Genomic DNA, 14,725 nt, shown 5'->3' on the forward strand with positions numbered 1-14,725 from the left:
CCAAGAGAGTCAGTTCCTAACAGCTCGGAATCTTTCGTACTTGCTCCAAGTACCGTTCCTGCCTCCAACGCCGCGGTACCACATATTTCTGCATCTCACGAGTAGATTAAAAAAATAACCAATGACTGTAGAGTGATGGAGAAGATGAAGATACAGGGAGTTCAAGTCTGTCATCCCAGGTGGCTTCTTGAAATTTTAATTTGTGTTTAAAATTTAGAAAAGTCAAACAGTGTAGACTTCGAAGGGTAACATTTTCGCATGGTAAGTACAAATTCTGGTTCATAAATGAACTATATTTGTTTCTTCTCACGTTGATGACTGATAACACTTTGTTATAGGAAGGTGGTGGATATTCCAAAACTGACCCACCCTGAGTGTAGAATACCCTAAGCCTGCCTCTAACTCAAACACGAGCCTGAATAAACAACACTGTTTCTCCTTCTCTCCAAGTCTGGGGACCCGCAACCCTCACCCTCAGCCACTTCCTCCAGCCGTAAATGATCAAATCCCACATTTTCATCTTCAACCTCTGTTCATATTAACTCCTCGTCCTGGAATTGCTCCCAGTATCAAATCACTCTTCTTCCGTGCCAACTGTGCTTTCCGGACTCTTCTGCTGGCCAGCTCCATCACTTTGAGATTTGAGATACTGGGGGAGATGATGGGGGTCAAAGCCTTCTCCAGCCACACTTGACACCACCTCTAGTGTTACCTTTGCCAAATTCTACAATCAAAGCTCATGTCTTTATACCTTCCCCCTCCTAGTGATACTGGTGGTGAGATTTTTAAAAATATCTATTTATTTATTTCGATGCACCGAGGCTTGATTGTGTCTCTGCAGGATCTTCGCTGGGGCATGTGGGGTCTGCACTGTTTTTCTTTTACTTCCAGTATTCTTTTTTTAATTGGAGTATAATTGCTTTACAATGTTGTGATAGTTTCTGCTGCACAACAAAGTGAATCAGCTATGTGTGTGTATATTAGTCACTCAGTCAAGTCCAACTCTTTGTGACCTCATGGACTATAGCCCTCCAGGCTCTTTCATTCATGGAATTTTCCAGGCAAGAATACTGGAGTGGGTTGCCATTCCCTTCTCCGGGAGATCTTCCCAACCCAGGGATTGAACCTGGGTCTCCCACATTGCAGGCAGACTCTTTACCATCTGAGCCACCAGGGAATCAGCTATATGTATATATATATCCCCTCCTTCTTGAGCTTCCCTCCCACCCTGACTCCCATCCCATCCTTTACGTCATCACAGAGCATCAGGATCTTTAGTTGTAGCCTGTGAACTCTTACTTGCAGCCTGTGGGATCTAGTTCCCTGAGCAGGGATCGAACCTGGCCCCCTCCATTGGAAGCTCAGAGTCTCTGGTGGTATGAATTTCATGTGTGTGTGAATTTTATGTATCTTACCCCCTCATGTGTGACACTGCTTCCCACCTCACTGTCAGCTCCAGACACAGAAGGCATTCTTGGCTCCCAGAATAGGCCTTCCTATCACGCGGTCCCCCACCTCTAGGCATCTATGTGCTGTTCCCTCTGCCTGGAGCATCGCCCTCTCTCACTACCTTTATCCCTGGTTCCCGCTTCAGAGAGCTCACCCTCACCCTCTGTCTGAACAGGACCCTTCCTCTATATTCCCTGAAATTCCACCTGCCCCCCCCTTACTGTCCTTTCCCCCTCTCAGCTTACCTCCTCTTCAGGAACTGGAGACACCACAGAGGGGCCTCAGAGTTGATTGAATTCAACAAAAAGGATTTGGTTCTTGCAGATCACTGTTGAGGACCCCAGCATATAGCAGGGCCCAGCAAGAGCGCACACTAGGTCCAGCCCGCGTGGGCTCAGCCACTGCAGGTTACCATTCACAGCTCAGCAAGCAGGCCATGGGGAGGCTCCTGGTTGCCAAAAGCAAACGGGCCGCCCAGGGAAGTTTTGCTCTGGGTCACACCCGCTTCTGGACGGCTGCCAATCTTCCTGCCAGAAACCGCAGGCCCGCTGAAGCCGCCGGGAGTTCGGACCACGGGGCTTGGGAGGACTGGGGTCAGCTCTGCAAGGGGGGTGTCTGCAGAGCACTTTCTGGATCCACAGCACCCCCTCCACTGCCGGGGTCGGCCAGGGCTGCAGCCGCTCCAGCAGCAGCTTGGGCAGGCCCTTTGGGGCTGGGAGGAGCTAGTGAGGCCCCTGCCAGCCTGTCACAGGCTCTCGGCATTGGCACTGGCTCTGACTTTCACACACACACACACACACACACACACACACACACGCACACACTCTGGCAAGCACCTCCGTGGTGGCCTCGGAGGTCTCACCTCCAGGTAAATGGGCTCATCAGTGGGAAGATGAGGATGGGAGAGAAACAGGGCTACAAAGGCCAGTGTGTGTGTGTGTGTGTGTGTGTGTGTGTGCGTGCATGTGTGTGTGTGTGTGTGTGCCTGGGAGTGACCTCACAGCCGCCGGAACATAAAGACTTACAGGTCCTGCCTCTGAGGCTCAAAGCTGGCTCCGTGGGGGACACAGTGACATGAGAGGCACATTTCAGACCCACCTCCTCGCCTTCTCCCTCCTCTGCCTCCTCTCCAAGGTAAGGGGGCCCCGGGCCCTGAACTGTACTGCTGGCTTCCTTGGTGTGGTGGGGGAGATGTGAAATCACGGTCAAGGACCCCCTGGAAGAATTCCTGTGGGCCTCCTATGATGGGACTCAGCTGAGCTTCCCTCCCAGGTGCCCAGAGAGCTGCCTCCCTCCGACCAAGTCTGCTGCGTGACCTCAGACAATCCCTTCCCCCCTCTGAGCCCTAGCTCCTTCCTCAGGTAAATGGGTGTAATGTCCATGAGGCCTTTGGGAAGGTCATTTATCATAGTTCATCTCCAGAGCCTAGCACAGGACCTAGAATATGACAAATGCTTAAGAGGACTTTTATGACTATCAATCCCTAAAGTCCCTCTGCAAACAGAAGCTGGTCCCCTCATTATAAATAGGGAGCCTCAATAGGGGGCCTGCTTTGTCTAACTAGGAGCCAGGATTTGAACGGACGTTGGGTGCCTAGCCCATTGGAAGGTTCATACAAAGGCATTAATGCTGTTTGGCCCTCGGGCAGTGAGTGGCCAGCTGACCCTAGCTGGAGGGGGTAGGGAGAGAGCTCTAGAGAATAAAGACCTTTTCCTGTGGGATATTTTCAAAGGGCCCGTTAGGCATCCACCTTGCCTAACATGCCCAACAACGTCATCAGGAATGATTATTTCCTGTTTTCAGTCAAGCAAGGCTCAGAGAGGGTAAGCAACTTGCTTGAAACCACACAGCATTTGAGTAATAGAGGAGACAGACCAGGACAGGCCTGGGTGTGAGGAGAGGGGACTGCAGTCTGTATCTCTCCACCTCCAACCTGGACCAAGGCCACAGTTGCTGAGCCTGCCATCACCTTAACAAATGCCAAGTTCCTGGTGTCATGGGGACTGGCCCTGCTGCAAGCTATGATCTCACTATATTTTCATGCTCTTTTGAGAATCACAGGCAGGAACGCCTCTCTCCTGGGTCCAAGCAGTGGCTGGGGGAAGGCTGAGAACCCTGCTGGCATCCTAACCCTGCTTTTTATTCTTCCAAACCAGGATGAGCAGGAGATGATGCCAGGAAGGGTAGCTTGGGTAGTGGGAGCCGGGGACTTGGGGTTCTAGGCCTGGGATTAAAGACAAGGTCAAAATGAAGCAGTCCTAGACTCCCCGTTCTCTCCCCCAGCCCTCCATTCTTCCCAGGCCCCAGGAAGCCAGGCAGCATCCCACACAGAACACAGGGACTTAGTCATCACGCACATGAAAGCCGTGACAATCCTCAGAGAGAGAACTGCAAGTCTCGCAGGCAGGCTGTGAGCTCCTGAGCTCAGGCCTGTGGACAGAGGCAGGTGGCAGAGACCTGGAAACAAACCAGGCCACAGTGACCAGAAGCTGGCCGTGACCTCATTAAATCCCTGACTCCAAGACGGGGGGTCTCCACCCCATTTTACTGAGGAGGACACCTCTCCTCTCTTGATGCAGCAGAGAAGTGTCCAAGGCCACACAGCAAGTCAGTGGTAGAACTTGGATTTCAGCTCTTGCCTGGAAGATTCCCTGTCCAGGGCTCTTGCCCTGCTGGGGACCACAGCAAAGGTCTGGGGGAACCAAGAGTGATGGGACAGTTTGAACATAGAGACAGGCTGGTTGGAAAGGGAATAGAGATAGAGACTAGACAGGACCTCTCTCTCCTTGGCTGTGCTGAAACACCCTCCCTGACTTGTCCCCATCCCTCTTGAGCAAACAGTAAGTTGATGCAGAGGCTAAGCTGGCATCAGAGCCATAGGTGACAAGAGGTGGGTGTCGCAGTTAAGAGCCTGGGCTTGGATCCACATGAGTCTTGATTCTGTTCCTGATCTACCTGTTACTGGTGATGTCACTATACCGCTTTAAGCTTCAGTTTTCCTGTTTTTAAAATGGGTATAATGCTGGATTTCCCTGGCAGTACAGTGATTAAGACTCCGTGGTTCCTCTGCAGGAAGCATGGGTTCAATCCCTGGTCAGGGAACTAAGATCTTGCATGCTACAAGGTGAGCCAAAAAAATAAATAAAATGGGCATAACGCTGTAGCTCCCACTGGAGGGTTAAACTAGCACGTTACACAGCTCAGCGCACGGTGCGCCCGTGGTGAATGACAGCCACGGTCATCGGAGTCATCAGCGGTCCCTCCTGTAGATCCAGCCTTGTCAAGCTTGTCCGGTAGAGAGAGCCCAAAGTGAGAACCCAGGTGCAAAGCACATGGCTTATGTCCTGGCACCTCTGCTTTCAGGAGGAAAGGACCCAAGAGCCAGTTCTGGTCAAAAGTCCACCCCCTCACTCTGCTTACTTCCACCCAACCCAGGGAGCTCAGCCTCTGAGGGTTTAGAAGGGAAACCCAAAGTCCGGCTGATTGTTTCTCAGGTCAATGCCATGTGGATCACATCTGAATTTATGAAAATGCAGATTCAGAGTCATAAGGAAGGCCCCTAGATGCTGCATGTCTAACAAGCTTCCAGGTGATGCTGCTGCTGTGGGTCCAGACCATACTTTGAGGGGTGAGGCTAGACCATCCTATCTAGAATCTGGTGTCACCCAGTCTCCTGCTTGAAATGCCCGCAGAGATGGGAACTCGCCCCTGGCGAGGCTCCAGGCACACAGCTGCACACTTGGATCTAATATTACCAGTGCCATCGCTGATGGGCCCTGTCATTGCATCCTGGTCTGCAACCCACCCTCCCACACACACGCCGGAGGCTGGTCTGTTAGTTGGGGGGCGGCTCCTAGTGGCCATGATGGGAACTGGAGGCCGTAGAGAGGTTTGCAGGACTCTGGCCTGGGGTGGGAAAGGCAGGGATTAGGGCAGAGAGGTCATTGCCTGCTTTGGGGCCACACACAGGACATAGGAGGTTATTAATTTCACCTTCCTAAACTGCATCCAATTCTTCCATCCTCTACACAAAACCCTCCAGCCCTCCAAGGATCCACAGATGAGGTGGGTCACTGGGAACCTCTTGAATTATGCGTGGCCCTCGGTCCCTACCTTCCAATGGACATATGGGGAACCCAGAGTACCTGCTTTCTGGTTTGGTTGTTTCTCTGTCCTAGGTGAGAAGGGGCAGTCAGGACACTTGGGTTGATACCTTGAGCCTGCCCCCGGCGGTGGGACCCTGGCTGGGGTTTTTCCCTGTTACAGGACGGCCACACCCACTCTGGGTCTGTAGGTCTTCAGTGGGGAAGCCCACTCCCAGCCCTGTAGCTAACCCATGGGAACTGTGTCCCTTCCTCTCTCTGGAACTCAGTCTCCCCATCTTTACATGGCGGGGGGGAGGGGCTAGAGTGGAGGTGAGGTACCAGTAACCTAGCTGTGCATCAAATGCCCCTGGACGGCTCGTTAAAAACATAGATTCCAGAGCTAGGCCTCTGGAAGCTCTGATTTGATAAGTCCCACGGGAGGCCAAGTTTCCTGGCTGATTTGAGGCTCATCTGGAAACATATTCTAGATTGTTCCGAAGATCAAAAACATCCATGATACTGTTAGATTTATTCAGTCCTCAGGATAAATATCCACAGTCCTCCTGCTAGAAAACATATAGTACCCTGTCATTTTAATCCTCCGTTCTGTTGCTTTTGCCTCTGTAAGTTCCCAGAAGGCAGAGGCTAAGCCCGCTTTTGTAATTCACATAGCAGTCATCATAGCTAAATGCATGGAGCATCCCCTGCATGGCAGGCCGTGTACTAAAGGTTTTATGTGCCTCATTTCATGCACTCCTCAAAACAATCCTCTGAGTTATACATTATTGCCCCCTCTTCACAGATGAGGCAGTTGAGGCTCAGAGAGCTTAAGTAACTTGCCCAAGGCTGCTCCGCTAATAAGCAACAGAGTAGAGACTGGAATTCTGATCCAGAGCCCTTGCTCAGGACCACAATGCCACGCTGTCTCATACAGAGTGATGGGGGGGGGGGGGTGCTGGGGTTCAAGGCCAGGTCTATGTGACTCCGGGGCCAAGGTGTGGACGCTACCCTGCACAGCCTGGCAGAGAAGGAGTCAGTCGTGAGGCTCTCGCTGCCCGCCTTGAGCAACCTTGGCTGAGGGGGTCTCTGTCTCTGCAGGTGTGCGCCCAGCTGTGCCCCACACCATGCGCCTGTCCCTGGCCACCACCCCAGTGCCCACCGGGGGTGCCCCTGGTTCTGGACGGCTGCAACTGCTGCCGGGTGTGTGCGCGGCGGCTGGGGGAACCCTGCGACCATCTCCACGTCTGCGACCCCAGCCAGGGCCTGGTCTGCCAGCCCGGGGCGGGCCCTGGAGGCCGGGGGGCCGTGTGCCTCTGTAAGCAGGTTTGCGGGTCTGGTGGAGGGGGTGGTGGGGAGGGGGTCAAGGCCTTCAGGTCCTGAGTCCAGGAGAAGTCCTTCTCATCCCCAGCCAAACCTGGTGACACAAGGTTCCCTAAGCCCACTCCCCACTTCTTTTCTTTTGTCTTTGCCCAGATCACACCCACCACCCAAACAGCCTACCTCCCTTCTTATCCATCCAGATCTAGCCATCTTTCAAATCCGAGGGCAAACACCTCCTCCCCTGAGCAGCGCTCCCAGATTCTTCAATCCAGAGGTCACCACCCTTTCTCAGAACCCTGGACACCCTTGGGAATATGAAAGGGCAGCTCTCTATTTCAGGTGTAAGATGTATCAGGCCCTGTGCTAAGCACTTACCTCCTAAGTCACACAATCTTCACAATAATCCTTTGGGGTAAGTACTTTCAGACCCATTTTATAGATGAGGAAACTGAGGCTCCACAATACTAACAGACATGTTTAACGTTACACAGCTGGGGACTGGGTCAAACAAGCTCTGAAGCAGCATTCTGTTCTGTCTTTTTCTGAGGTCGGGAGCCGTTGAACCTGTGAATCCTGAGTTCACTATCTGCTAGCAACCTTGAGCATGTTACACTTCCCACCGCTCTACTCTTGTGCCCTCTGGGTAGGCTTTAGGTCAGGGTTTCTCACCTTTTCTCCTGGGTCTTTTGAGACTGAGTGATTCTCTGCTGTGGGATGCAGTTCTGTACATGGGAGGAATTAAAGCAGCATCCCTGGTCTCCACCCGCTGGATACCAGTAGCACCCCAAACAGCAAGTGTGACCATCTCCCTTCAGATGTTGCCTGGGGAGAAAAATCACCCCCAGTGGAGAACGACCACTTTAGAGAAATAGAAAAGGGTGAGGGACTGTTCTGTGCTCTATTTTTTTTTTTTTTAATAAGAAGCCTTATAGAGCACTTTACCACTCATCTTTGTGCATGCAGCACTTTAAAAAAAGAATGGGAGAGAGAAAGGAAGAAAGGTTCATGAATCATTGACAATGAATCGATCTATAGAAAAAAAAAAAAAAAACTTGTTAAAAAGAAAAACACAACTTATAGGGACTTCCCTGGTGGTTCAGCGGCTCAGCCTCCACACTCCCAACGTAGGAGGCATGGGTTCGATCCCCGGTCAGAGAACTAGATCCCACATGCCACAACTAAAATGATCTTGCATGCCACAACCAAGATGGAAGACCCCGCATGTTGCAACTAAGACCCAACACAGCCAAATGAGTTAAAAAAAAAAAACTTATAGACATAAAGTTATCAATGGTAAATCCCTGTTAAATACTTTTTTATGATAAGGGGAGTATAATAATGAGAAAAGGGAGATGTGTTTTATAAACTTATAGATGATTGCTAATAAAAAGGTACCTAAAAATGTGGTTGCCCAAGGGAGAAGTGTTGCAGATGGAAGGACTGAAAGTTTGAGATAAGCAGATGTGAGCTATTATATATAAGATGGATGGGATGGAGGGGACACAGGTATGCCTATGGCTGGTTCATGTTGATGTGTGGCAAAAACCATCACAATATTATAAAGTAATTATCCTCCAATTAAAATTTTAAAAAAGATGAACAGAAAGAAAGGTCCTACTGTATAGCAAGTGCATAGCACAGGGAACTATACTGGATTCCCTGTAGGTACACCAGAGTGGAAAAGAATGTAAAAAATGTCTTTATGTGAATGACTGAGTCACTTTGCCATACAGCAGAGATTGGCATGATATTGTAAATCAAATATACTTCAATTTAAAAAATGAAATAAATATCACCTATGAAGGGAGAGAAAAATGTATCTAAAGAAAACACTCAGAAATATAACACTTAGCTTATAAGGCTGCCATCTAGATAAACCATCACACATGTCAAGCACTTGGCAATATTTGTTTATTGAACACATGCCTAGCACTTACCATGTGCCAGGCACTAGAGTTTCAAAATATCACCTCATTTAATCTCCCAATAACCATATGAAGTAGCTCCTATTGTCATCCCCATTTTGGAAATGGAAAAAAAGAGGCCCAGAGAGGTTAAGTAATTTGCCCCAGGTCACACAGCTCAGAAGTGGCTGAGCTGGGATTTGAACTCAAGGAGCTGACTCCACAATCTTTGTTTCTTTCACTCTACTGTCTGACACTCAGTATATGATTAGTTACTGTCACTAACTTTATTACAGGGCTATTCTTATTCCACCTTGATTCAGACTTTAAATACCTGGAAGCTAAGAATTTATTTGGTCCTTGCTCCTTCCTGCAACTTCCAGCTCTGGTTGGGTGACACCAAATGTGCCTCATGAATGTATAATGAATTACAGGTGCTCATGAATGTGTAATGAGGGGTACTGAGTTTGGAGGCTGGGAGCTGGAGAAGCCACAGGTGAGGCAGAACTAAGACTTCACAGAGGCTGAGTCTAGGTCTTGGCTCTGGAGGGAACATGCTGGCCCAAATCTCTCCTCTCACCCACTAGTTGGACAGTCCTTCTCTGAGGGGACCACCTCTGAGCTGTGTGCACCTTCAGTGTGGCTCGCTTTCTTTTAAGATTTTTTTTTTTTTTGATGTGGACCATTTTCAGTCTTTATTGAGTTTGTTACTGTATTGTTTGTCTTATGCTTTGGTTTTTTGATGTCGAGGCATGTGGAATCTTAGCTCCCCAACCAGGGGTCGAACCCGCAGCCCCTGCATCGGAAGGCTAAGTCTTAACCACTGGACCACCAGGGAAGTCCTTCTCCTTCACTTGAAAAACACAGCTTCCCCAGCTCAGCTAAGGACAACTCCATCTTTTCTGTGGCTCAGCCTCAAACTCTGAAGTCATCCTTGACTTCTCTTTTGTCTTTTTCCACATCCCACTCACTCCCCAGCAGTCAATTCTTCACAATATTTCCACCGGGTCTGATCCCCACCGTAACTCATCTGGATTTTGCAGAAGCCCCTTAACTGTCTCCTTGCTTCCGTCCTTGGCCCCTAGTCTGTTCTCAGCACAGCAGCCTGAGGGCTCCTTCATATATGTCAATAAGATCACAGGTCAAGTCCCTCCTCTGCCTAAAATCCTCCCACAGCCTCCCACTTTCTCAGAGTAAGAGTCAGAGCCCTCTCAGCGGGTGACAAGGACTCTGCCCCTGTTTTCTCTCTGACCACATCTAACTCCCTGTCTCTCTCCTGCTCTCTGCTCCACCCTCACTGGCCTCCCAAACACCCCGGGCACGCTCCCACCTCAGGGCCTTTGCACAAGCTCTTCCTGCTGCCGGCACTCTTTCCCCCAGATTCATGCGTGGCAAATTCTCTCACCTCCTTCACATCTTTACCCAAACATCACTTTCTCAGTAAGCCCTTCCCTGATCACCATACTTAACAACTACAACCCTGCTCTACTCCTCAACCCTGCCCTCCTTTATTTTTCGAGCACTAATCGCTGTCTGACATCACAAACTCAACTTTGTTTCTTGTGTTTGCTTCCACTGGAGCAAAAGCTCCAATGAGGGCAGGATTTTGGCTGGTTTTAGGCATTGCTATGTCACAAGTTGCCTTGAACAATGTCTGGCACATAGTAGGCGCTCATAATTGTTGAATGCATGAATAATAATGACAGTTCTGGTGGGGCTTGTGTAACAGGTACCATTTGGTGGGGTAATGGTGCAGTAAGAGGCACCAATTATGGAGCGGGTACTATGAACAAGTCCTTTATATACATGATTTCATTTTATCCTTAATAATGAGGTAGGTCCTATTATAATCCCTGTTTTGAGTGTGAAGGAAATGGGGCTCAGAGAGGTTAGGTCACCTGCCTAGGTCCCACAGTGTACAAGTGTGTGCACGCTAAGTTGCCTCAGTCATGTCGGACTCTTTCAACCCCATGGACTATAAACCACGAGGCTCCTCTGTCCATGGGATTCTCCAGGTAAGAATCCTGGAATGAGCTGCCATTTCCTTCTCCAGGGGATCTTCCCGAACCAGGGATCGGACTTGCATATCTTACGTCTCATGCACTGGCAGGCAGGTTCTTTACCAATGTGCAAGTGGGTGCAAGTAAAAAAAAAAAAATACCCTGTTGCTCCTTCTCCTGCAAGGGACTCTCAGAGGGAAAGAGGGATGCAGAAATTACCAGATCACAAGATTATGCCCTGAAGTTATTTGGGAAAAGTTGCTGGACAAGGAGACCGTTGGAGACAGCCCAGAAAGAGAAGGGTTTTGCACGTGTGTAGGTGTGGGGGTCTCACAGCAAGTACATTTGGAGGTGCCTCACGGTGTCTGGGACCACGCACATGATGCACACAGACCCAGGGTGGGGAGCAGCTGCAGAGGGATCATTACCCCCCCCCCGCCCCCACCCCAATCAGCTTTGAACTGGAGGACCCAGGAGAGATGCCAGGAAACCTTACTAAAATTATTACCCCTTGGGATTTGAAGCAGTCTATGTGGTTCTGAAATTCCTGCATGCTTGTGGACCTATTTGAGGTTTTTCTCAGCAGACCTGGGAAAAGCAGCTTCCCATGAGTCTTGTCCCCCAGATCTAGCTGAAGTGCCACCCCCATCTCCAGGAAACCCTCCTTTCTCTGCACTTCCTGAGTGGCTCACGGACACCTCTGCGGGGCTCTCGCTTTATTCTGTCCTGGAGATGCAGCGTCCACACCCGTGCCCTGCACTGACCCCTGAGTCCCCCTGGGTAAGAACTGGCTCTCGGTCCTGTCTGGGAGCACAGTGGGTGGTACCCAGGAAGGGCGCAGTGCATCTGAAGGGAGTAAGGAATCACAACTCTCATCAGTGTCTCTCATGTGCTGAGTCTGGTGCCAGGCATTCATTTCAGGGGCATTTCCTGCGGTTCTGTGTGTCCCACCTCTGCTCTGAGCTGGCGCAGGAGAAGCCACGATGAGCACTGTCAGCCCCAGCCCTCCAGGAGTTCACGCCCAGGGGAGGAGGCGGCTGTGATGCCCATCATATTTGAGGGCTTCCTCCAAAGAGTGTTTCTTGAATTCCTGACCCTGTGCTAGATGCTGTGTCACTGAAGGTTCTAATTACTGTTCTCATCGTTGCTATTGTTAAAGTGATTCAGAGAAGTTTAGTCACTTCCCCCAAGTCACACAGCTAGCAAGTTAAGCCCTGACCTGACGGTGATAACTGTAATGCAGCAGATGGACAAGGAAAGCTTGTGGCATGAAATCTCAGTGAGTATATAATAGTCATGATATTTTATATATTTATATTAAATAATGTATATTACTAATCATATTATATATGGGCTTCCCAGGTGATGCTAGTGGTATAGAATCTGCCTGCCAATGAAGCAGATGCAAGACACACCAGTTTCATCCCTGGGTTGGGACGATCCCCTGGAGAAGGAAATGGCAACCCACTCCAGTATTCTTGTCTGGAAAAACCCCATGGACAGAGGAGCCTGGCGGGCTACAGTCCATAGAGTTGCAAAGAGTCGGACACAACTGAGCACTTGTCAGCAATACATTAATTTTTATATTATTAATAATACATAATAATTTATACTAATAACAACAACAACAACAGAGCAGGTAGGTCTGTTGAAGGTCTCCTTCATGTTGTATCCATTACATATACTATTCATTTAGTCTATACCACACGTGTGAAATAAGTACTATTATAACCCGCTTTGGGCTTCCCTTGTGGCTCAGCTGGTAAAGAATCCGCCCGCAATGCGGGAGACCTGAGTTCGATCCCTGGGTTGGGAAGATCCCCTGGATAAGGGAAAGGTTACCCACTCCAGTATTCTGGCCTGGAGAATTCCATGGACTATACAGTCCATGGGGTCACCGAAAAGAGTCGGACAGACTGAGCGACTTTCACTTCACTTCAAAGCCCACTTTGTAGGTGAGGAAACTAAACCCAGAAGTAGAATCACTTGGCCAAGGTCCATAGCTAGCTAAGGAGCTGAAACCAGGCCAGTCTTCCTGCAAAGCCTGTTCCAGGATGCAGCCTGTCACGCTGTCTTGCTGCGGGTGACAGGACAGGACCGTGATGATTGGGGTGGGGGGTGGGGGGTGGGGGGTGGGGGGTGGAGGAGGGGCGGAGCCCCCTGCAACGCTCACTTTCCCCAAGGGCTCTGCGTCCCCAGCGCCTCCACACCAGCTCTGCAGAGAGGACCCAGCGGAGGATGCGGCGGGCACAGCCCTGCCCAGGGAAAAGTTGGGAGGTCGCCGATGGAGGTCCGGTTTTTCCTCCGCAGGGGGAGAGGATGACGGCAGCTGCGAGGTGAACGGGCGCCTCTACCGGGACGGGGAAACCTTTCAGCCACACTGCAGGCTCCGCTGCCGCTGCGAGGACGGCGGCTTCACGTGTGTGCCCCTGTGCAGCGAGGACGTGCGGCTCCCCAGCTGGGACTGTCCGCACCCCAGGAGGGTGGAGGTCCCGGGCAGGTGCTGCCCGGAGTGGGTGTGCGACCAGGGAGCGGGGCTGGGGGTCCAGCCGCTCCCAGCCCAAGGTGAGTGCGGGGCTGGTCCAGGGCTGCCTGCGTGGTGGGAGAGGGCGGGGGGGCGGGGCCGGGAGGGGGAGGGGTTGGGGTTGGGGCGGGGGCGGGAGGGGGAGGGGTTGGGGCGGGGCCTGGAGGGGGAGGGGTTGGGGGCGGGGCGGGGCGGGGCGGGGCGGGGCCTCTTGGGTCCGAGGACTACTGGACCCATCAAAGCCAAGGTTATACTTACAAAAGCTGGGAGGGGCAGGTGGCTAAGGGGACGCTTAAGAAAGTGGAACTGACCAAACAAGATGCAGAGGTGCAAGTGTATAATTTTAAGTGACAGACAATTAAAAATAAAAATTGGCGGCAGAGTAGAGAGAGGAAAGGAGGGTTAGGACACTTGAACCAAGTTCTCACATTTCACAGCCGAGTTATAATATGGAGGTATGTTATTATAATATAGACTATCATTGTACTGACATGGATACATATTAATATAACACAGTTTAAATATTATGTAATAGTATTAATATGTCATTATTGGGGTTTATTAAAAGAGGAGTTCTAAACTGAATGAGGCAAGGTGGTTGCCTAGGGGTGGGCAGGAAAGACAGTGACCTCAGCCTGTAAACTCTTGAATTTGAGAGATTATGTTATGTAAGGTAGGTCACTAGGAGTTTTGTTTTTTAATTTTTTAAACTTATCTTTAATTAGGGGGAACTTGCTTTACAATGTTGTACTGGTTCCTGCTATATCACAATGCAAATCAGCCATAATCACACATATTGTCACTGGGGAAACCATTATTATTATTATAGGAATATGATTTGCTAAGGCAACCGGAGAGAGCGTTGGTTGCATAGAAGACGGTGCCACAGGAGAGGCAGTAGAGCGCGGTGGCCTAAGCACAGAGTCTGCCTGAGTTCTAAGCCCAGCCCTGTGACTCTGAGAAAATTGCTTAACTCCTCTGAGTCTCAGCTCCTCCAATTACGAGAATAAGAGCATCCACCTCAGAGAACTGTTGTGAAGCCTGGATGAGTAAATACAAGCAAAGTAGTTCAGACAGAGTCCGTCACACAGCATTCCAGGGTCTGTTAGCTGTTCTCCTCCCAACAATGGAAAAGGATACATCTGTTTAAATATTGGGCTGGCCAAAAAATTCCTTCGGGTTTCCCTTAAGCTGATGCAGACAAACCCGAAGGATCTTTTTGGCCAACCCAGTGAATGCCAACAGGTTTGCCTTACATGTAAAAAGCAGGACAGGGCAACGTGTATGTAATTTGAACTCCACTGTGTGTGTGCATATGTGTGTGTCTACAGCCATATGAACACACAGACACCCTACATACCACACACGCGCATATAACACAAGGTGGATCAACCACGGCACCAGTGACATGTGGGCCGGGTTAGGTCTCTGTTGTGAAAGGAC

The 14,725-nt window shown here is 50.2% G+C and overlaps 2 protein-coding genes across 6 annotated transcripts in view; one reads left to right on the forward strand and one right to left on the reverse strand.

Moving 5' to 3' along the window:
• Positions 1-2,090, reverse strand: part of ADA (adenosine deaminase) — an 81,822-nt gene extending 79,732 nt beyond the window's left edge. For 3 of the 5 annotated variants that reach the window (XM_065922055.1, XM_065922052.1, XM_065922053.1), the window contains exon 1: positions 1,695-2,019. The gene's annotated coding sequence lies outside the window, so the exon portion shown is untranslated. Of the gene's footprint in view, positions 1-1,694 lie in introns of all 5 variants that reach the window. The other 2 variants (XM_065922049.1, XM_065922050.1) reach the window with 2 other exon arrangements.
• An 84-nt stretch (positions 2,091-2,174) lies between these two features.
• CCN5 (cellular communication network factor 5) overlaps positions 2,175-14,725 on the forward strand; it is a 13,519-nt gene continuing 968 nt past the window's right edge. Inside the window, exons 1-4 of the mRNA XM_065922056.1 lie at positions 2,175-2,317; positions 2,469-2,583; positions 6,633-6,849; positions 13,069-13,323. Of these exons, the coding sequence (XP_065778128.1) occupies positions 2,524-2,583; positions 6,633-6,849; positions 13,069-13,323 (532 nt within the window). The 5' untranslated portion in view covers positions 2,175-2,317; positions 2,469-2,523. The remainder of the gene's footprint in view (positions 2,318-2,468; positions 2,584-6,632; positions 6,850-13,068; positions 13,324-14,725) is intronic.

The sequence above is a fragment of the Muntiacus reevesi genome, chromosome 2 (assembly GCF_963930625.1).
Source record: "Muntiacus reevesi chromosome 2, mMunRee1.1, whole genome shotgun sequence".
NCBI classification, from domain to species: domain Eukaryota; kingdom Metazoa; phylum Chordata; class Mammalia; order Artiodactyla; family Cervidae; genus Muntiacus; species Muntiacus reevesi.